The sequence below is a fragment of the Mauremys reevesii genome, linkage group 14 (genome assembly GCF_016161935.1).
Source record: "Mauremys reevesii isolate NIE-2019 linkage group 14, ASM1616193v1, whole genome shotgun sequence".
Taxonomy (NCBI): domain Eukaryota; kingdom Metazoa; phylum Chordata; order Testudines; family Geoemydidae; genus Mauremys; species Mauremys reevesii.
Window position 1 is genome coordinate 1,626,007 of NC_052636.1, and position 25,015 is coordinate 1,651,021.

The 25,015-nt window shown below is 55.7% G+C and overlaps 1 protein-coding gene across 1 annotated transcript in view; it reads right to left on the minus strand.

Moving 5' to 3' along the window:
* Positions 1–6,920, minus strand: part of LOC120381420 (zinc finger protein 271-like) — a 44,618-nt gene extending 37,698 nt beyond the window's left edge. Inside the window, exon 1 of the mRNA XM_039499608.1 lies at positions 5,779–6,920. Coding sequence (XP_039355542.1) covers positions 5,779–6,917 — 1,139 coding nt within the window. The 5' untranslated portion in view covers positions 6,918–6,920. The remainder of the gene's footprint in view (positions 1–5,778) is intronic.
* Positions 6,921–25,015: the final 18,095 nt, after the last annotated feature.

A 25,015-nucleotide genomic window follows, 5' to 3' on the forward strand; every position in this document is an offset into this window, starting at 1 on the left:
CTTTGGTAGGAAGGCCGGGTGAGGGCGAAGCTGCACCTTATCCGCGTGGAAGACGGTATAGGGAGGGCCCACCGTCAAAGCTCGTAGCTCCGAGACTCTCCTTGCCGATGTTATGGCAACCAGGAAGGCCGTCTTATAGGAGAGGTAGAGGAGAGAACACGTGGCCATAGGCTCGAATGGAGGACCCGTGAGTCTGGCCAGGACGAGGTTCAGGTCCCAGGTCGGGGCGGGGCGACGCACCGGCGGGTATAAGCGGTCGAGGCCCTTCAGGAAGCGGGAGACCATTGGATTGGCAAAGATGGTCCGACCCTCAGCCGACGGACGGAAGGCGGACACCGCGGCGAGGTGGACTCTCAAAGAGGAAACCGCCAGACCCTGCTCCTTAAGGTACCATAGGTAGTCCAGGATGGTAGTGATGGGTACCACGAATGGGTTGAGCCCCTGCTGGTCACACCAGAGCGCGAACCTCTTCCATTTCGCCATGTATGTAGTACGGGTGGAAGGCTTTCTACTTTCAAGCAGGACCTGCTGTACGGCTGCCGAACAGCCCCTCTCTGCGTGGGTCAACCACGCAGGAACCAGGCTGTAAGATGGAGAGATTGGAGATTGGGGTGGAGGAGTCTGCCGAAGTCCTGTGTGATGAGGTCCGGCCACAATGGGAGGGTGATGGGCTCCCGAACGGAGAGCTCGAGCAGCAGGGTGTACCAATGCTGCCGTGGCCAAGCCGGAGCCACGAGTATCATGGTGGCTCGATCCTCCGGCTTCTGGAGCACTCTGTGCACTAGCGGAAAGCGGAGGGAAGGCATAGAGGAGGTGAGTCTGCCACGGATAGAGGAAGGCGTCGGACAGAGATCCCGGCGAGTGCCCTCGGGCGAGCAGAACTGGAGACACTTCCTGTTCGCCCTGGAGGCGAAGAGGTCGACCGGGAAACCCCACCTCTGGAAAATCGTGTGTACAACGTCGGACGGAGGGACCACTCGTGGGAGAGAAACGACCTGCTGAGGCGATCGGCTAGCGTGTTCTGCACTCCCGGAAGAAAGGACGCTTCCAGGTGAATGGAGTGGGTCACGCAGAAGTCCCAGAGGAGGATCGCCTCCTTGCAGAGGGGGGACGAGCGAGCTCCGCCCTGCTTGTTCACGTAGGCTAGTGCTGTTGTGTTGTCCGTGAATACTGTCACCCAGCGGCCTTGCAGGTTGGTCGAAGGCGTGACATGCAAAGCGGATCGCCCGAGCTCGCGGACATTGATGTGGAGAGCGAGCTCCTGGGGCGACCAGAGGCCTTGAGTGTGAAGGCCTCCCAGGTGGGCCCCCAACCGAGTGCCGGCGTCCGTGGTCAGCGTCGCGGACGGACGAGGAGGTGGAACGGCACTCCAGCGCAGACGATCTCTGGGTCGAGCCACCAGCGGAGGGACTCGAGTCGGTCGTGACCGTGACCACCATGTCGATGTGGTCGCGGTGCGGGCGGTACACCGACGCCAGCCACGACTGGAACGGACGGAGGCGGAGTCGCGCGTACGCGGTGACATATGTACACGATGCCATGTGACCGAGGAGGCGGAGGCATGACCGCACCGTCGTGGTCGGAAAGTTGACCAGCTCCCGGATGAGGGAGACCATTGTCAGGTGCCGAGACCGCGGCAGGCAGCGCGCCCACCGAGGAGTCGAGGATCGCGCCGATGAACTCCACCCGCTGCGCTGGGAGCAAGGTAGACTTCTCGGCATTGACAAGCAGCCCGAGGTGTTGAAAGAGGGACAGGATTTCCGCCACCTGTCGCTGTACTAGCCCCTGCGACTGCCCCCGAATCAACCAGTCGTCCAGATAGGGGTAGACGTGGATCTGGCGCCTGCGGAGGGCTGCTGCTACCACTGCCATGCACTTTGTAAACACCCTCGGTGCCGTGGCAAGCCGAAGGTAACACGGCGAACTGGTAGTGGTCGTTGTTGACTAGAAACCGAAGGAAGCGCCTGTGAGGGGGTAAGTGCGACATGGAAGTAAGCGTCCTTCATGTCGAGGCGGCAAACCAATCTCCCGGATCCAGAGAGGGAATGATGGTCCCCAAGGTGACCATGCGAAACTTGGGCTTGAGCAGGTATTTGTTCAGCTCGCGAAGGTCCAGAATAGGACGTAACCCTCCTTTCGCCTTGGGGATGAGGAAATAACGGGAATAGAATCCCCTGCCCCGTCTGTCTGGAGGCACTACCTCTATGGCACCCACGCTCAGTAGAGACTGGACCTCTTGCAGGAGGACTTGCTCGTGAGATGGGTCCCTGAAGAGGGACAGGGAGGGTGGGTGGGAAGGAGGGGGCGAAACAAACTGTAGACGGTATCCCGACTGGACAGTCTGAAGAACCCAGCTGTCCGATGTTATACGGGACCACGCAGGACGAAAATAGGAGAGGCGGTTGGAAAACAAACGGGGAGGATCCGAGGTGGAGAGCGATGGGCCGTCCCCGGGCGTCCCATCAAAAGGCCTGCTTGGACCCTTGCGGGCCCTTGGAAGAGGCCTGGGACTGGTTGCGACGGTTACCCGAAGGCCGCCGGTGATTCTGTCCCTGACGTCTAGACGTGTGTGCGGGTAACGCTGCTGCGGGAAGGACCGAGGGCCTGCTGCCGGAAAGACCTGCGTTGCGGAGCCGGCGTGTGCATGCCAAGAGTTCGTATGGCAATACGCCCATCTTTCAAGGTCTGTATCCGCGAATCGGTCTTTTCGGAGAATAGGCCTTTCGTGTCAAACGGCAGGTCCTGCAGCGTGTACTGCACCTCTTGCGGGAGCGTAGAGGATTGCAGCCATGAGATGCGACGCATCGTCACCCCTGTCGCTATTGTCCGCGCCCGAGTCCGCGCGTCGAGGGCGCCGTAATGGACGAACGTGAGGACGTCTTTCCTTCCTCGAGCATCGCCGAGAACTCCTGGCGGGACGTTGTCGGCAGAAGTTCGGTGTATTTTGCCAGGGATGTCATGATGTCAAACACCTACCTGGCCAGGAGGCCCATTTGGTTGGCTATGCGCATCTGCAGGCCGCCCGGCGTAGACTTTCTGGCCTAGCAGGTCCATCCTCCGGCGTCCTTGGATTTGGGCGCGGGGCGGTTGACCGTTCCGTTCCACGGCCATTCACAGACTGCACGACAAGCGAGTCCGGGGTTGGAGTGCAGTATAAGTACTCATAGCCCGTGGGGGCTGAGTACTTCCGTTCTACCCCCCGCGCAGTGGGAGGGATGGACGCGGGTGTTTGCCAGAGCGTGGCCGCGTTCTTTTGTATGGTCTTCACAAAAGGCAGTGCCACGCGCACTGGAGCGTCCGAACCGACCACATTAGTAATGGGGTCCTCATCCTCCTGGACCTCTGCCACCGGAAGGCCCATGGCCGTCGCCACCCGACGGAGTAGTTCCTGGTGGGCTTTAAGGTCAATGGGGGGTGGGTCTTTAGCAGAAGTCCCAGCCACCGCTTCGTCCGGGGACGATGACGAGGACATTGCTTGTCCGATGGCCTCCACGGGAGGGGCCGTTAGAGGCGCCACAGCCAGGTCAGGCTGGACGGGGGCCTGGTGGTCCCGCGGCATCGAGGGCTCGCGGGGAGGTGACCCCGGAGGGCGACTGATCGACGCTTCGGGCACCCTGCGCTCCGCGGCGATGTCTCGTGGGGGAAGCGGAATGCCTTGCGCTTCGTGATGGCCCCAGGGCACCCAGAATCCCCACTGCTGAGCCCCTTGAGGGTGGTCGTGTGGGGTTGGCGGCAATGAGCCGGTGCCGTCCGCGCCGGAGGCGACCGATGCCGGACGAGACGGCCAGGGTGGGGCGGAGCCGAGGCAGGCTTGCGGGATACTGCCAGATGGTCTGGAGGCCCGGTGTCCGTCCGTCCGGTACCGGGAGGGAGACCTCGACCAACGGCCACCGCGGTGCCGGGAGCTCGAGCAGTTCCGGGAGCTCGACCGGGAGCGGACCTGCGGTGCCGGAGCGGCTGCGGGAGTTCGGTGTCGAGGCGGTGCGGGGCGGGACCTCGGCTGCGCCCGACGCGACGGTGATCGGGACCTCGACCGGTGCGGGAGTGCGACCGGTACCGGGATGACGATCGGTACCGGGACTGCGACGGCGGCGAGATGGCGATCGGTACGCGATGGGGAGCGGTGCCGAGATCTCGACCGGCTGGACGGTGAGCGGCGACGGGTCCTGGAGCGCGAGCGGGACCGAGAGTGCCGACCGTGCCGGTGGTCCACAGATGGTGGTCGGACCATCCTCGCCGGTTTTCCAGCCGACGGAACAGCCCGCACCGGCAGTGCCGGGGGCCGGAGGCTCGGTGCCTCTACGAGCTGAATTAGCTCTCGTGCGGCGGAGTACGTCTCCGGCGTCGTCGGCAGCCTTGGCTCAACTCCGGACGGCACCGGGGAGCGCGGCGGTGCCGGACTCGACGGACCTGGCGGAGTCAACGGCACAGTGTCTGCCTTGCGCGCAGTCACCACTGGGGGCGCAGGCGGCACAAGCACTTTAGCTGAGTCCTCAGCACGGGACTTAGCTACGGCTTTGGCGAGTCTACGCTTCCTCGCCGGCGAGCGAGCGGTGCCGGGTCTTCGGCGCCGGGGGTGGGGCCTGCGGGACCTCGGTACCGGGGCGGCCCGGTGCCGCTGGTGCGCTCTGAACCGAGGAGGTTCTCGGTGCCGGCGTCGCTGGTGCCGCCGGTTGGAGCGACGCTTCCATAAGTATCTGCTTAAGCCTGTGGTCCCGTTCTTTGCGTGTCCGAGGCTTAAAAGCAGAACAGATAACGCACTTGTCGGTGCGATGTCCTTCTCCGAGGCAACGGAGGCAAGCGTCGTGTGGATCGCCAACGGGCATAGGCTTTTGGCACACAGCGCAGGGCTTGAAGCCCGGTGCCCTGGGCATGAGCCCGCACCGGGAAGGGAAAAGGGGGGGGAAACCCCCCTTAACCAACTACTACCTAGAACAACTACACTAAGATAACTATAACAACTGAACATTAACTATACAACTAACTATATATATACAAAAAACGAAGAGTGAAGGCTAGGGTGGTGGAGGGCAGAGAGCACTCCACAGTTCCGACCGGCCGTCACGGGCGGTAAGAAGGAACTGAGGAGCGGACGGGCCGGCTGGGGTATATATTTAGCGCCATAGCGGCGCCACTCCAGGGGGCGCCCAGCCGGCCCGCCGGGGTTGCTAGGGGAAAAAAGTTCCGGAGAAGCCGTGCACGCGCGGCGCGCACACCTAACTGGAATGCATTGGAGCAATCACTCGAAGAAGAACTATTGGTTTCCAAGGGGGGAACTTGAGGACTAACAATTGCTTTGAAATGGGGGAACAGTATAACCGTGATGCTCAGGGTTTGTTTAGGTCAGGTCACGGGGAAAGCTAATGCCAACCCCTGCACCTGGGCTGCATCTGCTCTACAACTATAATTGTCTTTTTACCCCAAGATCGCTAACTTGAGCAGCCAACGCCATGCGCAGCCCTAGAGGATGTCAAGCACAGGTAGTTTTTGCCTCAGTGTAGCTTGTTGGGAATCAAACCTCTCCCCCACCTGGAGCTGATGAACATTCCTGGCTGGAGGGACACACACTCCTATGACTCAGAAGGAAAGGAGTTGATAGAAAAGATCACAGGACTGACCCCAAAGAAGGTGAGCTGCAAAAGGCAGAAGCAGGCAACTCATCTGGTGGAGCTGAGAGACCACAGTGAAGATGGTGCACCGATCACTAGGTGAGAATTAGCAAATGTGATTTAAAAAAAATATATATATTTTTCCAGCCCTAATCAAAGCATTTGTAACAGTTCTCCAGTGTGGATTTTGCGATGTCTAATAAGGTGTGAGCTCCTTTTGAAGCTTTTCCCGCACTCAGAACATCCATAAGGTTTCTCACCCGTGTGAATTCTCAGATGTCTGGTCAGGGTAGAGCGGTGATTAAAGCTTTTCCCGCACTCAGTGCATGTGTAGGGCATCTCTCCTGTGTGGATTCTCTGATGTGTGATAAGGACTGATCTGCAACTGAAGCTTTTCCCGCACTCAGAGCACGTGTAGGGCGTCTCTCTTGTGTGAAGTCTCTGATGTCTGCTAAGGTCTGAACGCTGACCGAAGCTTTTCCCGCACTCAGAGCATCCATAAGGTTTCTCACCCGTGTGGACTCTCTGATGTTTGCTCAGAGCAGAGCTGTGATTAAAGCTTTTCCCGCACTCAGGGCACTTGTAGGGCGTCTCCCCTGTGTGAAGTCTCTGATGTCTGATAAGGTCTGAACGCTGACTAAATCTCTTCCCGCACTCAGAGCATCCGTAAGGTTTCTCACCCGTGTGGACTCTCTGATGTTTGCTCAGGGTAGAGCTTTCATTAAAGCTTTTCCCGCACTCATAGCAAGTGTAGGGCTTCTGCCCCGTGTGGATTCTCTGATGTGTGATAAGGCTTGAGCGCTGACTGAAGCTTTTCCCGCACTCAGCGCATCTGTAGGGCATCTCTCCTGTGTGGGTTCTACGATGTGTGATAAGGTTTGAACGCCAACTGAAGCTTTTCCCGCACTCAGCACATCCATAAGGTTTCTCACCCATGTGGATTCTCCGATGTCTGGTCAGGGTAAAATTGTGATTAAAGCTTTTCCCGCACTCAGAGCATGTGTAGGGCGTCTCTCCTGTGTGGATTCTACGATGTACGAGAAGGTCTGAGCTCCGATTGAAGCTTTTCCCACACTCATGGCATGTGTAGCGTCTCCCTTCCAAGTGGATTCTGTCGCGGGTTATAAGGTCTGAGTGGCTACTGTAGTTTTCCTCTGGCCTCTGCTGAGTCTCACCGGCTTTGGCTTTTTCAGGGAGTGCACAACGCCCGGAAACATTCCCTTTGGATCTTCCTGATAACGTTCCATGTGGTTCTACTTGCTCAGCATCTTCCTGCTGGGGTTTCTCCTTCTCATTCTCACTCACCATCGCATCACCTGATGGGAGACAGAGAGAATCCAGACACAGGTCACTCCCTGTGCCGGAAAGAAAGGAAATCTCAGAGAGAGGTATGGAAAAAGGGACGAACAAACCAAAATATGTGTGGGAGAGATCAAACCTCTCAGGAGCTGATTTTCCCCAAACCCTTCACCAGAGGAGAGAGGAAGGGATGAGTTTTGGTCTGCATCTCACCAGAACACTCAAGGGAAAGCGAGACCGGGGAGGGACCTGCTGCAAGTTGTCAGTCAGGTAGGAGGGAAGCCATGAGTGACATCTGCCATAATGATTCCACATCTGCAGGGAACAATCCTGAACTTGGAGAGCTTAAGGGGTCTTTGTAGGGCACCCCAAATGTTTCCTGCATTCCTAAACAGTTGTTGAGTTGGTTTAACCAAGTCCTCACCTGTGCAGGCAGCTCTCGGGAGCACTTCGTTCTCAGAGCCCTGGAGGTCCGGGACCCACGGCTCTTCCCCTTGTTCCAGCTGCAAGATCACATCAGGTTTGGAAATTGGAAACCCTACTCCAGGCAAAGAAAACAAGGAAGGTCAGTGGAATTTGTGGGATACTTGTCACAAAGAATATTCCATGGTTTTAATCCCAGCACATTTTTAAGCAGTAACATCCCAAGGCCAGCTTCCTTGGCTCCAAGTGGCAGGAGAGTTATTATTATTATAAATCATATTCATTACCTTAGTGCCTCGATGTCGGGTTACATCATCCCTATGCTGCCTTGGTGGAAAGTTACAGTTGCGTGGTTACGAGAACAGAGGGATGAGATAAAGTTGTTATGAGAAAGTAGGGAACTGCCAGAGCGAGGCAAATGCCAGGTGGCCTAATTGTGATCAGATAAGTTGCATGGGAAATGGGAAACCAGTAAGCAAAGGGCCATGCATGTGAAAAGTGTGTGTATCAGACAAAGAACCAATCAGCAGCAATGTAATGTTGGTGTGTCTGACGTTTGCTAATATGGAGAAGCCTATATAATATGATGCATTGTAAATAATAAATGATTCAGCTTGCAATCATATCGGTTGTTGTGCTTTATCCGGCCCGCATGCAACGCAACTAATGGTGACCCCGACGTGATTCGTATCGAATGAAAGTGTCGGTGGCCTGACCCAGGCGGAGAAGCCTGAGCCCAGAGGCGAACGGCCAGGAGCCTGAGCCCAGAGGCAGGAAGAAAAGGAGGCGCACCTGAGCTCAGTGTCGAGCGGCTAGGAGCCGCAGGGCGTCCGAAAAGGAGGCGCAGCTGAGCTCAGTGTCGAGTTGCGGCCGCAGGGCGTCCGAAAAGAAGGGCGCACCTGAGTTCAGTGTCGAGCGGCTAGGAGCCGCAGGGCGTCCGAAAAGAAGGGCGCACCTGAGCTCAGTGTCGAGCGGCCAGCCGCAGGGCATCTGAAAAGGGAGGTGCAGCCGAGCCCAGAGGCGAACGGCCAGGAGCCTGAGCCCAGAGGCGAGCGGAGGAGCTGCAGCGGGAGTGCTGGAGAAGCGGGCGTCCGAAAAGAGAGACGCACCTGAGCCCTGAGGAGAGCGGCTATAAGCCGCGGAGGAGAAGGGCAGAGCAGCTAACGTGAGTACCGCTGTATCAGCTGAAGAAAAGATAACACAGAAGCTTTATTTGCACATTATGAACCGACAGGGGGAAAAGATTTCCCCTGCTGCACTGATTTACTTATTAAGAAGAGAGGGGAGTTGGGAGGCTCCTCCTGACCGGCCTTCGGGCACACGAGGAGGTGCTCCGCTGGAAGCGAGCCCTGGACGGAAAACTTTGGAGTGCATGGCGCAGGCAGAGGCTCGTGAGCAGGCAAAGGCTCGTGAGGAGGTGCTCCGCTGGGCGAGCCCTGGACGGAAAACTTTGGAGTGCACGGCGCAGGCAGAGGCTCGTGCCGTGGCCCCGGAGGTCGTTCGGACCTACAAGCAAGTAAGTTGTTTTGGCAGCAGCCGGAGAAGGCGTCCTCGCTGGCTGGTCTGAGGCGGGGACAGTGCCGGGAAAACCGTTATGCTTCTTCGGTATGAGCAGCAACAGCTGGGTGTTCTGACACAGGATTTACAGATTAAAAGAAGCCAAGCAGGAAAGAAAAGGAACAGGATGATTTAATCGAAGAAAAGCTCATTCTTTTCGCCCCAGTCAAGGACACTAAGACTTGGCGAACAGCCCAGACTAAGAGAGCTTGACTGGGCCCAAAAGCTAATGAGAGCTGCAAAATCCTGCCAGGCACTAACAGACTGTGTTAGCTGTCTCCTTTACAGGTATGGAAGAGCTGCCCAAAGATCCTAGCAGCCCTGCCATTTTTGCAACCAGGAGACTGACTGCTGGGACCCATGATTTTATTGCAAAGACCCTTCACATCAGGAGAATTTTTCTACTGATGATTGGCCTAATTATTTTTAGTTCCATTGTGCTTTTAAACAGCAGGAAAAAGGACAAGGTAACGTGCTGGCTAATTTCTCCTTGTCCGCTGCAGCCCCACGTCCTGATTATTTCCCGTAGAAGCTGAATCACGACGGTGGTGGAAAAGAAGAAAAAACACTCACGTTGTTGATATTGCCAAAGACCAGAAATTCCTGACTAAAAAGACATTGAGAACTGACCCTGGTGAAGAAATGAAGAATTGTACACTGGCAGGAAGAAATTTGGGACTCCTGCTGAGAAATGTGATGTTAATTGGATTTTGGGATTTATTCTACAGGCTGCGCCCTGTGTTTTGGATAAAATTTTTAGCATATATTGCCCTCCCTAATTGGATTGTAATGATATTACCCCCCCCCCCCCCATTACTACCCCGGTTTTTTAGAGTTTAATTGTTTTTTGTTTTTAAAGTTTGAGAAAACTCAGCCAAAAGGTTTGTTGGGTATTCTCAAGGGGGGGGGGGAGTTTATGGTGTTATTAGGCATGAATTTAGGTAATTTGGGAGAATGGCTTTGAATTTATGTGACCCAAAGTACCTTTATGTAAAGTGCTTTTGTTAGTTTTATTAGATTTTGTTAATTTTGTGTTATGTGCTGATTATTGGTTGTTGTAGATTGCTTGATACTAGATGTAGCCTATATTTAAAATAGATAGGCTGATTGCAGATGTTGTAATTAGTTATGCATAAAAATGTAGCCCCCACGGTGGGAAAGTACAGATAATTGCTTGCAGTAGAGACTAGAAGGGTGGGGGCTAGTTAAGAAGTACACCCTCCTAGCTAAATTGATAGTGAAATAAGTTGGTGTTCATGTAAGGAACGGTTTAGGAAGAGGAAAAAAGGATCGGGCCCAGGCGGCGGGCAACAGACAACAAGCTTGGAAAACTGGTTGATAACCTTGAGGGTGTAGTTGATAGAAAAGGTAATTAAACTACAAGCGAGTAATGTTAGGCAGAGTAAAAAGTTAACTCTGTGGTTGCTAGAGGGAACAGCAGTTGAATTTTGTAAAGATGCTAAAGAGTAAAGTTTTTGGTGTTTTTGAAATGTTTGTAAATGAATTTAGGCAAAGAAATGAGTTTGCAATTGTTTGGCTATGAATAATTTTGCTGTATTAGCTGAAGAATGTATATAGTGCTATGTAATTGTAATTGTATTAGGCCTAAGGGCATATAAGTGGTGATGTGTTTTTTTTTAGTGTTTAATAGCAGAAGTTAATAGTAAGAACCCTTAAATTGTGGATAGCTTTGAATTTAGAAGTAAGCTAGGATGCAATTGTATTACTGTAAATGATTTAATTGATGAAGTGATTTCCCTGTTTTGTACGCCCCTTGCAATGAAGTTTGAAGAGGTTTATTGGATGTTTTTCTTTTTTTTAAGAAAAGAGGGGGAGATGTCGGGTTACATCATCCCTATGCTGCCTTGGTGGAAAGTTACAGTTGCGTGGTTACGAGAACAGAGGGATGAGATAAAGTTGTTATGAGAAAGTAGGGAACTGCCAGAGCGAGGCAAATGCCAGGTGGCCTAATTGGGATCAGATAAGTTGCATGGGAAATGGGAAACCAGTAAGCAAAGGGCCATGCATGTGAAAAGTGTGTGTATCAGACAAAGAACCAATCAGCAGCAATGTAATGTTGGTGTGTCTGACGTTTGCTAATATGGAGAAGCCTATATAATATGATGCATTGTAAATAATAAATGATTCAGCTTGCAATCATATTGGTTGTTGTGCTTTATCCGGCCCGCATGCAACGCAACTCCTCAGGGCCAACTAACAGTGGGTCCCCTTTGTGCTAGGCAAAGTACAAACAGAGAATAGTAGATGGCCCAGGCCCTGAGGAATGTACAATCTAAATAGACAAGACAGACACAGAGTGGGGGAAGGGGTAGAACCCACTGTTAGAACAGAGATATTCAGGCCTGCCTGTAAAGCCGATACTTTAAGAACTTAGGTGTATTTTATCACTTAGCTAGTTACAGGGGTATAAAAACAAAGAATGAAAATCACAGTCTGCCTGTGTCTGGACCTTCTCGCACTAGGATAGTCTGAGGCCTTCTTCTTTGGCTAAGCAGCAGGGGCAGCCATAAGCTGGGAAGCGAAGGGTCACATCCTCACACCCCAAACCAGTTACACTGAAATAAGGTGCTATTGGGCTGTTAGGAAGACGATCCTGTCCGGAGAGTGCCCATCACCACCAGATAAAGAAACAGATCTTAAGATGGTTAAAGAAAAGTTAATTTGACAGCAGCCTGTCTGGCAAGAAATCCCTTATCAATGGTTGTGGTTCTGAAACCCTCATTTCTGTATCGTTTTAAGTTCATGGCCACCACTTTTACCTTGTTAATCAGTCTGGTTCTCTAATTGTTTCTGTCGGCTGTATAATTAATGTTGCTAGGTAAGTAAATAATGTAGTGGGATATAATTGGTTAGAGAATTATGTTACAATATGTTAGAATTGGTTAGTTAAATGTCAGTACCATGATTGGTTAAGGTATAGCTGAGAATATTCCTATATAAATGGGATCAAACAGGAGGGGGAAAGGAAATTGGAATCATGTTTGTTAAGGGGGGGAACAGGGAATGGGGAGACAGGCAAGGCTCTGTGGCCTCAGAGCCGGGCAGGGATACGGGGTAAACGCTCTGCGGTGTCAGAGCTGGGAAGGGAACACTGGGGAACAGACTCTATCAGTGTATAGAGATAAGCCCGACTGGTGTGAAGGGGTTTGGAATATGCCTGCTTGGAAACTAACCCCCATAAACATGGCATTGTCTGCGCTTCGGACTTCTGCTGCTTGCTGTCAGCGTGACAAGAACCAGGGAAGTGGGAGGGTGAAGGGAAAGCCCTCGAAATCTGACCTGATAACCAAGAGGTAAGACTTTAAGGAAGGTTTTAATACACTTTGGAACTGATCAGGGATTCCCACGAGGACTGGTGAGGGGGCGATGGTAAATACACATTTAGATCCTTTTCTTGTTTTCTCCTTTCCCCAGAAGGCGCACTGGCACGGATCCACAGGATCTGGGCAATGCCCTGGCTTGTAAACAGTCCTTGGGAGGTGTCTCTCGAGTGCACTAGACCCCCAAGGGGTCCCACTCTTCCACAAGGACAGGCCATGTAGCTTCAGCACCTGAGACTGAGCCTCTGGCTTCAACACTCCTATTTCAACCTGTGAGCTCTGCCAGCAGGTCCAGCCGAACGACACTCCTGTTCAGTGACTGTTCCTCAGATGAGGCAAAAAAAGGGGGACAAGGAAACTTATCAAAACTTGGATGATGAATAAAGGTATAAAGTTATTACTGCTCAGGTTCTTCAGAGACCCCACAGCTTCTAATAACCCAGGGGACAGGACTCCTTACCCAGCGAGGTCACATTCTCGTAGTTCTCCTGCATGACATCCCTGTAGAGGGCTCTCTCAGCGGGGTCCAGCAGAGCCCATTCCTCCTTGGTGAAATACACAGCCACCTCCTCGAAGGTCACCGGCCCCTGAAAGAGCAAGAGTCCAACACTCAGGACCTGCTGCCCCACTCACAGCCCCACTATTCACAGAACAGCAGCACCAGGTAAATGGAGGCTCCGGGAGGCCCATGTTAACAGAGTCCCAACCCCACCTTCCTTCAGCCAGGAGCCATCAGATGGTAGAAAGAGAGAACCTGTGTGTCTCCCAGCTGACAGATGGAGGCAGGGTCGTCACATCTATCACATACCCACTAGCCAGAGCTTGTTACAGGAGATGGGGCTGTCTCTGGACCCTGCTGGTGGCTCCCTGGTAGAAATCCCAACACTCTCCAAATAAAATATGTGGAAGAAAGGGGAAGTCAGTAGTAAAGAATATAAGTTAGACGGTCAGAATTGTAGAAAATTGGTAAGGGAAGCTATCAGAAATCAATGATTAATCAATGAAAATAAGGACATTTTTTAAAGTATAACATTAATCCTAACAACGATAGTGGTAAATTACTAGATAGAAATGGCAGAATTATCAAAAATAATGCAGAAGAGGTAGAAGTGTTCAATAAATATTTCTCTCCTGGATTTGGAGAAAAACAGATGATGTAAGTCACACTTTCTATTCCAAAAAGAACTCACAAGGATGTTAAACAGCAGCTATTACAGTCAGACATGTTTAAATCAGTGAGTCCAGATAACTTGTATCCAAGAGTTTTGAAAGACCCGGTGGAGGAGCGTGGTGGACTGTTAATGATGATTTTCATTAGGACTTGGATCACTGGGGAAATTCCAGAAGACGGGAATAAAGCTAATGCTGTGCCAATATTTAAAAGTCTAAAAGAGATGATCGAGCTAATTACCAGAGTGTTAGTCTGACATCGATACTGGGCAAGAGAATGGAGCAGTGAATACGGATTTCATTAATAAAGAATTAAAGGAGGGTAATATAATTAGTACCAATTAACAAAGGTTCAGAGACAATAGATCCTATCAGACTAACTGGATAACCTTATTGGATGAGATCAAAGGTTTGGTTGCAACTAATAGTATTGATGCAATATACCTAGACTTCCGTAAGGCATATGACTTGGTTCAGCACAATATTTTGACTAGAAAACTAGCAAGATACAAAATAAACACGACATACATTAAATACATTAAAAACTGGGATTGTAAATGGGGAACCATGGTCGAGTGGATTTCTTTCTAGGGGGTTCCCACAAGGATTGGTTCTTGGCTCTGTGTTATTTAACATTCTTATCAATGACCTGGAAGAGGATATAAAATCATCACTGATAAAGTTTGCAGTTGCCACAAAGATTGGGGGTGGTGGTAAGTAATGAAGCGTCAGTAGGTTCAGGTTCCAGCACTCGGAGCCTGGGAAGTTTTCCCAGCCCTGGCTGGGGGGTTATTTCCTGTTCCACAAAGAGGGGAAGTTCCATTCCCAACTCCTGTGCCTTGAAATTAGGCCCTAGCTGACACTACCCCCCACATTCAGCATAGTGGTAGGAGTATAAAATGATTAGGACATACTGATGAGGCATTTTGTGCAAGATGCGTCACGTGCGGTGTCATTGGAAAAGTTAGGATTTGCTGAATATGATTATCCTACCTGTGTGCATGGATCATGTTTGTATCTGAAGTTATGGATATTGACTCTGTATCTGTATTTCACATGTGCTTACTCTGGGTAACACCCACAACGAGCCTTTCGGGTACAACAGTGAAGAAGCCAGACAGTGCTGATGGCTCATCAACAAAGACAATGGACTGTGGAAGAGCTGAGCCCTCCTGTGAATGTGTCAGCCAGCCTAGGAGTCATGGCTACTATGACTCAGCAGGCCATGCTAGGGCATGTGACCAGACCACATGACACTGAACTCCATTTTGCTACCTGTATTTTTCCACTAACTGGATGGGGGAACTGAGTTTGGAACAAAGGGTTCCTGCCATATGGAAAAGCTCCATAAGGTGGGGGGTGACATCATCTCTTGGCCTCATTCCCCACACAAGAGAACTCCTGGCAGCACCTGAGGAACAAAGACTGAACTGGTGGAAACTTGGTGGACTGCTTCTATCATCAATCAGCGTGAGAAATTGCTAAATCAAATTCTATCCATCTGGTATGTTCGGCTTACTTTGAGTTTTTGGTTATTGGCTAAGTAATCTGCTTTGCTGTGTTTGCTATCACTTATAATCACTTAAAATCTATTTTTCTGTAGTTAATTAACTTGTTTTATGCTTTATCTTAATCAGTGTATTTTGAGTGAAGTGTCTGGGGAAAAGCTCAGCTTGGTTAGCACATCTTCATATGTGCGTATCTTCCCCATAGCGAGGGAAAGGCGAACTATATTAATGAGCTTACATTACACAGATCCCTGTGCACTACAAGAGGGTATCATTTTGGATTTCTACTACAGCAGGTGTGCAAGGTTGGGGAGCTGGGAAATTGGCTGATGTCTTCTCTCTGTCCTTGAGTAGAGGGGGCCATTTGGGGATCAGGGCAAAAATCTGTCTGGGGATTGATCCTGCTTTGAGCAGGGGGTTGGACTCGATACCTCCCGAGGTCCCTTCCAACCCTGATGTTCTGTGACTCTACGATTCTAGGTAAAGCTCTCAGGTAGCTTAGCTGGGTGTGTGGCACCACCTGCTGTCGTGTTGGGTGATAACAGGGCCTGGAGAGGCTGGCTGAATCTCCGGCCAACCACTGTGAGAAGGGCCAGCCCAGCTTCAGGGTTCGAGGGCACAGCGGTTCCCAGAAGCCCCCCACACTGCACCCCGGGGTGACAACCCATCACACCCTACATTACACAAGTCTCAGCAGGTTTGTCACCTCCTGTCCCCTCCCTTTCCCCACCCTAGATAGTTCCTGCCTCCCACCACCTGGAGCAGCTCCCACCCTCCTATGCATTTACTGCTCCTCTCCCTCCAAGCAGAACCCACCACCAGCTCCCTGATAATCCCTTACCTGAGCCAGCTCCATTGCAGCCATTTCCTTCCCCCGGGGAGGAGGGGATGATCTGGCGCGAAACCTGGACGTTATTCTGTAACCTGCCAGGGCGAGAAGGGTAATGTGAGAGAATTCAGGTGGGGTTTTTGTCCGTTCCACAAGCTGATTCCCCCAGGATGTTTCCCTGCTAATGGACATTCCAGGTTCTGCCACACTGTGGAGCACAGAGTCACCTTATTCCAGTACAGGCCTAGCCCCGTCCCACCAGGGTGTGACCCTCTGAGACAGGGTGAAACCCTCCCAGTAGCAGAGTCTCTCTGTTACACTTATCAAGTTTGCGGACGATACCAAGCTGGGAGGGATTGCAAGTGCTTTGGAGGATAGGATTAAAATTCAAAATGCTCTGGACAAACTGGAGAAATGGTCTGAAGTAAATAGGATGAAATTCAATAAGGACGAATCCAAAGTACTTCACCTGTGAAGGAACAATCAGTTCCACACGTACAAAATGGGAAATGGCTGCCTAGGAAGGAGAACTGCGGAAAGGGATCTGGGGGTCACAGTGGATCACAAACTAAATATGAGTCAACAGAGTTACACTGTTGCAAAAAGCAAGTATCATTCTGGGCTGTATTAGCAGGTGTGTTGTAAGCAAGACACGAGGAGTAATTCCTCCGCTCTACTCTGTAGTGGTTAGGCCTCGACTGGAGCAGTGTGTCCAGTTCTGGGGGCCACATTTCAGGAAAGATGTGGACAAACTGGAGAAAGTCCAGAGAAGAGAGACAAAAATGATGAAAGGTCTAGAAAACAAGACCTATGAGGGAAGACTGAAAAAACTGCATTTGTTTAGTCTGGAGAAGAGAAGTCTGCGAGGGGACATGATCACAGTTTTCAAGTACACAAAAGGCTGTTACAAGGAGGAGGGAGAAAAATTGTTCTTCCTAACCTGTGAGGACAGGACAAGAAGCAATGGGCTTAAATTGCAGCAAGGGAGGTTTAGGTCGGACATTTGGAAAAACTTCCTAACGATCAGGGTGGTTCAGCACTGGAATAAATTGCCCAGGGAGGTTGTGGAATCTCAATCATTGGGGATTTAAGAGCAGGCCGGACAAACCCCTCTTGGGGATGGTCTAGATCAGTGGTTCTCAAACTTCTGTACTGGTGACTCCTTTCATATAGCAAGCCTCTGAGTGCGACCCCCCCCCCACCTATAAATTAAAACCACTTGTTTGTATATTTAACACCATTATAAATGCTGGATGCAAAGCACCCTCTGGCTGAGCTGAGCCCCTCCAGCCCCCCAACACCTTATCCCCAGTCCCAGCCAGAGCCCTCATCCCGCCACACCCTGACCCTCTGCCTGAGCCCCGAGCCCCTCCAGCCCCCCCAACACCTTATCCCCAGTCCCACCCCGAGCCCCCATCCCCGCACCTGACCCTCTGCCTGAGCTGAGCCCCTCCAGCCCCCAAACACCTTATCCCCAGTCCCAGCCAGAGCCCCCATCCCGCGCACCCTGACCCTCTGCCTGAGCCCCAGGCCCTCCAGCCCCCAACACCTTATCCCCAGTCCCAGCCAGAGCCCCATCCCCGCACCTGACCCTCTGCCTGAGCCCCGAGCCCTCCAGCCCCCAACACCTTATCCCCAGTCCCAGCCAGAGCCCCCATCCCCGCACCTGACCCTCTGCCTGAGCCCCGAGCCCCTCCAGCCCCCCAAACACCTTATCCCCAGTCCCAGCCAGAGCCCCCATCCCCCCGCACCCTGACCCTCTGCCTGAGCCCCAAGCCCCTCCAGCCCCCCCAACACCTTATCCCCAGTCCCAGCCAGAGCCCTCATCCCCGCACCTGACCCTCTGCCCGAGCCCCTCCAGCCCCCAAACACCTTATCCCCAGTCCCAGCCAGAGCCCCCATCCCGCCACACCCTGACCCTCTGCCTGAGCCCCGAGCCCTCCAGCCCCCAACACCTTATCCCCAGTCCCAGCCAGAGCCCCCATCCCGCCGCACCTGACCCTCTGCCTGAGCTGAGCCCCTCCAGCCCCCAAACACCTTATCCCCAGTCCCAGCCAGAGCCCCATCCCCGCACCTGACCCTCTGCCTGAGTCCTCCAGCCCCCAAACACCTTATCCCCAGTCCCAGCCAGAGCCCCCATCCCGCCGCACCCTGACCCTCTGCCTGAGCTGAGTCCCTCCAGCCCCCAACACCTTATCCCCAGTCCCAGCCAGAGCCCCCATCCCCGCACCTGACCCTCTGCCTGAGCCCCTCCAGCCCCCAAACACCTTATCCCCAGTCCCAGCCAGAGCCCTCATCCCCCGCACCTGACCCTCTGCCTGAGCCCCGAGCCCCTCCAGCCCCCCAACACCTTATCCCCAGTCCCAGCCAGAGCCCCCATCCTGCCGCACCCTGACCCTCTGCCTGAGCCCCTCCAGCCCCCCAAACACCTTAGCCCCAGTCCCCGCCAGAGCTCTCACCCCCCCCCACCCTGACCCTCTGCCTGAGCCCCTCCAGCCCCCAAACACCTTATCCCCAGTCCCAGCCAGAGCCCCCATCCCGCCGCACCCTGACCTCTGCCTGAGCCCCGAGCCCCTCCAGCCCCCAACACCTTATCCCCAGTCCCAGCCAGAGCCCCCATCCCCGCACCTGACCCTCTGCCTGAGCCCCTCCAGCCCCCCAACACCTTATCCCCAGTCCCAGCCAGAGCCCTCATCCCCGCACCTGACCCTCTGCCTGAGCCCAGGCCCCTCCAGCCCCCAACACCTTATCCCCAGTCCCAGCCAGAGCCCCCATCCCCCGCACCTGACCCTCTGCCTGAGCCCCTCCAGCCCCCAACACCTTATCCCCAGTCCCAGCCAGAGCTCTCCCCCACACCCTGACCCTCTGCCTGAGCCCCTCCAGCCCCCAACACCTTATCCCCAGTCCCAGCCAGAGCTCTCACCCCCGCACCTGACCCTCTGCCTGAGCCCCTCCAGCCCCCAACACCTTATCCCCAGTCCCAGCCAGAGCTCTCACCCCCCACACCTGACCCTCTGCCTGACCCCTCCAGCCCCCAAACACCTTATCCCCAGTCCCAGCCAGAGCCCTCATCCCGCCGCACCTGACCCTCTGCCTGAGCCCGAGCCCTCCAGCCCCCAAACACCTTATCCCCAGTCCCAGCCAGAGCCCCCATCCCCGCACCCTGACCCTCTGCCTGATCCCCGAGCCCCTCCAGCCCCCAACACCTTATCCCCAGTCCCAGCCAGAGCCCCCATCCCGCCGCACCTGACCCTCTGCCTGAGCTGAGCCCCTCCAGCCCCTAAACACCTTATCCCCAGTCCCAGCCAGAGCCCCCATCCCCCCGCACCCTGACCCTCTGCCTGAGCCCCGAGCCCCTCCAGCCCCCAACACCTTATCCCCAGTCCCAGCCAGAGCCCTCATCCCGCCACACCTGACCCTCTGCCTGAGCCCCTCCAGCCCCCAAACACCTTATCCCCAGTCCCAGCCAGAGCCCCCATCCCCGCACCCTGACCCTCTGCCTGAGCCCCGAGTCCCCAAACACCTTATCCCCAGTCCCAGCCAGAGCCCCCATCCCCGCACCCTGACCCTCTGCCTGAGCCCTGAGCCTCCAGCCCCCAAACACCTTATCCCCAGTCCCAGCCAGAGCCCCCATCCCCGCACCTGACCCTCTGCCTGAGCCCCTCCAGCCCCCAACACCTTATCCCCAGTCCCAGCCAGAGCCCCCATCCCCATCCCCTGACCCTCTGTCTGAGCCCCGAGCCCCCAAACACCTTATCCCCAGTCCCAGCCAGAGCCCCCATCCCCCGCACCTGACCCTCTGCCTGAGCCCCTCCAGCCCCCAACACCTTATCCCCAGTCCCAGCCAGAGCCCTCATCCCCCGCACCTGACCCTCTGCCTGAGCCTCCAGCCCCCAAACACCTTATCCCCAGTCCCAGCCAGAGCCCCCATCCCCGCACCTGACCCTCTGCCTGAGCCCCAGTCCCTCCAGCCCCCAACACCTTATCCCCAGTCCCAGCCAGAGCCCCCATCCCCACACACCTGACCCTCTGCCTGAGCCCCTCCAGCCCCCCAAACACCTTATCCCCAGTCCCAGCCAGAGCCCCATCCCCGCACCTGACCCTCTGCCTGAGCCCCGAGCCCTCCAGCCCCCAACACCTTATCCCCAGTCCCAGCCAGAGCCCCCATCCCCGCACCTGACCCTCTGCCTGAGCCCCTCCAGCCCCCCAACACCTTATCCCCAGTCCCAGCCTGAGCCCCCATCCCGCCGCACCTGACCCTCTGCCTGAGCCCCTCCAGCCCCCAACACCTTATCCCCAGTCCCAGCCAGAGCCCCCATCCCGCCGCACCCAGACCCACAGCCTGAGCCCCTCCAGCCCCCCAAACACCATAACCCCACTCCCAGCCCGAGCCCCCATCCCCTCGCACCCTGACCCTCTGCCTGAGCCCCTCCAGCCCCCCAAACACCTTATCCCCAGTCCCAGCCAGAGCCCCCATCCCGCCACACCTGACCCTCTGCCTGAGTCCCGAGCCCTCCAGCCCCCAACACCTTATCCCCAGTCCCAGCCAGAGCCCCCATCCCCCCGCACCCTGACCCTCTGCCTGAGCCCCAAGCCCCTCCAGCCCCCCCCAACACCGTATCCCCAGTCCCAGCCCGAGCCCCCCTCCCGCCGCACCTGACCCTCTGCCTGAGCCCCTCCAGCCCCCCAACACCTTATCCCCAGTCCCGGCCAGAGCCCCCATCCCGCCGCACCCTGACCCTCTGCCTGAGCCCCTCCCACACCCCAAACCCCGCATCTGCAGCCACACCCCACAGCCATCACCCCTGCACCCCATCCCTCTGCACCCCTCCCATCCCCAAAGTCCCTCCCAGAGCCTGTATCCTGCATCGCGATCCCCTGCCCCAGCCTAGGGTCCGCACCCCAGACCTCCTCCCTCACCCAAACTCCCACCCAGAGCCTTGGGCAGGTGGGGGGCGGAGTTTGGGGGCAGGGTGGAGTTTGGGCCGGAGTTGGGGGGGTTCTGGGCACCACCAAAATTTCTACAGAGCTGCCACCCGTGGTCAGGGACTGGATGAATGTTGAGTAACTACCCAGACAGGGACGGCTCCCCACCCCTACCTGCCATGCACACAGGCAGCACAGCCCCGGGCAAGGCAACGCTCAGAGGCCAAGAGACGGGGACGGCGCTGAGAGTGTCTCTGCCAGTCGGGCAGGAAGGGGGAGCAGCGAGGGAAGACGGGCTGGATAGTGGGAGGGGTGAAGAGGTTTGGGGTGTGGTGGGGGGCAGACGCAGCTGGGACTGGGCAGAATTAAGGTCCCTACCGGATACAGGCCGTCGCCACGGGGCGACGAATAAGGGATTTGAGTGTGTAACGTCCCAGAGGAGATTGTACCGATTGGTACAGACACAGGAGCTCTGTCTGTCCCTCGGGGTGTCACCGTCACGGGGGGGCGGGGGGGGGGTGTTTCCTTTACGGGTCGTTCCCAGGAGTCAATAGATCAATAACGATCGATCGGGGAGGACGTGGCCGTTTCGGGTGCCTGGGGAGTGTCTGTGATTGTGCGCTGGGGCCAGGCCCTTGGGGAGGCGGCGCCTCGGGGCCACTGTCACTGCTCCGCGCTCGGCGGCTGCGGGAAGGTGGTTCAAGGGGTTTCCCTGTGTCCCGGCCGGTGCTTGGGGGTGGGCAGGAGCTCCCGGCAGGGCCCGTGGCTGAGCCCCGCGGCCAGTCACAGCCCCTCGGCGGCGGCAGCACGGCGGGGATCGGCGGGGGGCTGGGGATCGCCGGCGGGGAGGGGCGGTGTGAGGGGGGCCCGGGGGGGGAGGGGCGAGGGGCCCAGGGGGCGGTGTGAGGGGCCCCGGGGAGGGGATTTACGGACTCTCCGGCGCACCCGGGCAGCGACAGTCCCCGCACACGGGCCGCAGGGAGCCGGGGGGGGGCCGGTTGAAGGGGCCGGGGAGGGAGCAGCAGTGGGGAGGGGCAGGGCGAGACCCGGACACACACTCACCGCCCCCAGTGGACCCCCATCGCTACGGAGGCCGCACCGGGACCCCCCGCCCCGCCCCAGCTTCCGGCCCGGCCCAGCGCGGGGGGGGGGTCTCGGGCCCAGGTGTCTCCTCCCCGCGCCCCGCTCGGCTCTTACCGGCTCGGCCGCGCGCCCGGAGCCCACCCGCAGCGGCCCGTAAGTGACGCGTCCCGCGGGGTAGAGGGGGAGTCACGTGACGGCTCCGACCGTTAGGGCCGTTGGAGCGCGGCGCGCGCCGGGGGCGGGGGCGGGGAGACGAGTCACGTGACGGATCCGGCCGTTAGGGCCGTTGGAGCGCGGCGCGCGCCAGGGCCTGGGGGGAACGAGTCACGTGACGGGTCCGGCCGTTGGAGCGCGGCGCGCGCCGGGGCCTGGGGGGAATGAGTCACGTGACGGGTCCGGCCGTTAGAGCGCAGCGCGCGCCGGGAGGGTGTGAGGCGGCGCTACCCTTCCCCCGTTGGGCGGGGGGGGTGTTTCTCCACAGCCCCGCCCCTTATCCCCCCGCCCCGCTCCGGCCGCGGGCAGCGCGAGGCCCCGCCCCCCGGGGCTGGAGCGTCTCCGCCCCACGCGTGGCCCCGCCCTCCCCTCCGCGGGCCCGCCCTCAGCGCCGAGGTGAATCACGTGGCGGGCTCCAGCCCCTGCGGTGACACGTGTTCGGTGCCTCCCGCCCCCGCCACCCCCCCAGGTCTGGTGCAAACCGGGGTCTTATCTACGCACCGAATTACACCCCCTGATCGGGGGTCCCAGCCCCCGGGCACCGCACCCCACCCCCGGCCTCTTGGGCCAGCCCCGCCGAACGCACGGAGAGCGGGAACAGCCGCCCCCACGCACGGGGACCGTGCGAGAATAATCACTACAGGCCGGGGGTGCGGGGCCGCGGCTGGCGTGTAAAGCGAACACGGCGTAGAGCCAAAATTGTATCCCCGCCGCCCTTTCAGTGCCCCCACCCGACCCTGCCAAACACACGGGTCTCCTTTGGAAAGCGGGAACAGCCGTCCCCACGCACGGGGACCGTGCGAGAATAATCACTACGGGCCGGGGGTGCGGGGCCGCGGCTGGCGTGCAAAGCGAACACGGCGTAGAGCCAAAATGATCTTCCTGCCCCCCCCTTCAATGACCCCCCCACCCCGTCCCACCGCCGCCCGAGCTGCCGGCAGGGTTTAAAGGGCTCAGAGTTCCCGCCACAGCTGGTGCCCCAGGACCTTTAAATCTTGAGGCCCCGCTCCCCGACTCCAGCCGCACGCACATAGTTGAAATCGCGCCTGTTAAATGCGCGTAAGTTGCGAGAGACCTTGGCCAACTCTAAAGCTGAAAACCACTGGGCTCCTCCCCCGAGGGAGGTTGTCACCTCCCGATACTTAGCGACTAAGGGGGCCACCCGTGCAGCCACCCAATTAAGGTGGTGGAAATCGGTCTCCAGGTCCTGCTGTCACTTGTGAGGATGGCCAGAGGGCAGCGTTATTGGGGCTTGACTCTTAAATAAAACCCCTTGGCTTAAAAGCCAGTCGGCTGTGGCGTGCGGGGTTTTCCAGGCTGGCTTCTGCCGCCTTCGGATGCCTACGCTGCTGTTGGGGAGGCAAATCGGAGCCAGTGACTAGGACTTTTGCAGTCGTTTTCCCACCTTCGATTCTGTTTTTGCCCCAAAGCTCCTGGTGTTTTTCTGCAATGGCTGGAACTTGTGGGGGCAGATCCGTTCTTCAGACGCCTTAAAGGCTGCTACCCCTTAGCTTGCTGAAGTCTCCCCGGGTTCCCAGGAGCTATTTCCCATTGGACCCTGCTAGCAAAATCAACCCAACACTCTTTAATTCTCTCAAGACACCCGCTCCCGGGATCCCTTCTCCTCCAAAATCCATTAAGCCAAATTGCCCCTTATTTTCCTTCGCCCCATCCAATACAGAATCCAGCTGCCCAAGGAAACAAGGCACTTTGCCACATTAAATCCCGGCGAGGGCTTAACTCCAGCCGGAGATTTAAACAGGCTTTTCTTTTGGGTGCTGAGTAAGGATTAAGTGGCACCTGTATTTAACATCACATTCAGTCCGAATGCCTCTCCTTCAAACTCTACATAAACCACAAACCTCCCCGCACCTATCTGCATCCAGATGTGCCACTCTGGGGGAGTTAGGGGCGCCCGGCCTCCCCAAGGAGAGGTGTTGGGAGGTGCACTTGGGTACTTGTGGCTTTTACCTTCAGTGGCACTCACGCTGCCCGGGTCCTGGCCACCCGTCCGGGGGGCTCTGCATTTTAATTTAATTTTAAATGAAGCTTCTTAAATATTTAAAAAACCTTATTCACTTTACATACAACAATAGTTTAGTTCTATATTATAGACTTATAGAAAGAGACCTTCTAAAAACATTAACATGTACGACTGGCACGAGAAACCTTAAATTAGAGTGAATAATTGAAGATTCGGCACAGCACTTCTGAAAGGTGGCCGACCCCTGCATTAGACTCTTACCTGGGAGAGCTATTGCTTTAACTGGGCTTCCTTCACGAGGAGCAACAAATCCCCTTACGGCCATAAAAAGAAACAGCAATTTTTGAGCCCATTTTTTTTTAATTGACAATTTATTTAAAACTCTTTTCCCGGCAGTCATTAGGGTCAGGAGCAGAGTTAACATTCCTATCGCTTGGCAGCCATATCTTTAAGGACAGTGGAAATACTTTCAGCTCCGGCATTAACCCTTAACTGATAAAACGAAAAAACACCCCAAAGAAAAAAGAAGTGGAGGGGGTGGGGGAAGTTCGGGGAATGTGGAGAAAGAAGCAGCTGAAGGAGAACATAAGAGCGGCCATCCTGGGTCAGGCCAAAGGTCCGTCTAGCCCAGGATCCTGTCTCCCGCCAGTGGCCAGTGCCGGGTGCCCCAGAGGGAATGAACAGAACAGGGGATCCTCTTCTGATGCATCCCCCCCACCCTTCCCAGTTTATGACTTTCTCTAATCACTGCCACTGTTCCCTTCTGATCTCCCAACGTGGCTTTGAAAGCACCATTGTGTCGTTTACCTTTCCCGTGGTCTTCCCTGGGAATCCTTCAGTAAGGCTCTACCAGCTGTTTCGCTCTCAAGAGTCCTCCGTTTCAACGCAGATACTTCCTGTTCCGACCGATTACTTTCTCGCTCACTGTTACACACTTGCTTCTGCATTGTCATGATCTGCGCTGCCTTTAGGGTAGATTGGAGAGGGGGGGTATTTTATTTTATCCTTTTAACTTTATTTAGGTTTTTTATTCTTGCCTTGAGCTGATCTTTTAATTTACTACTATTACTACT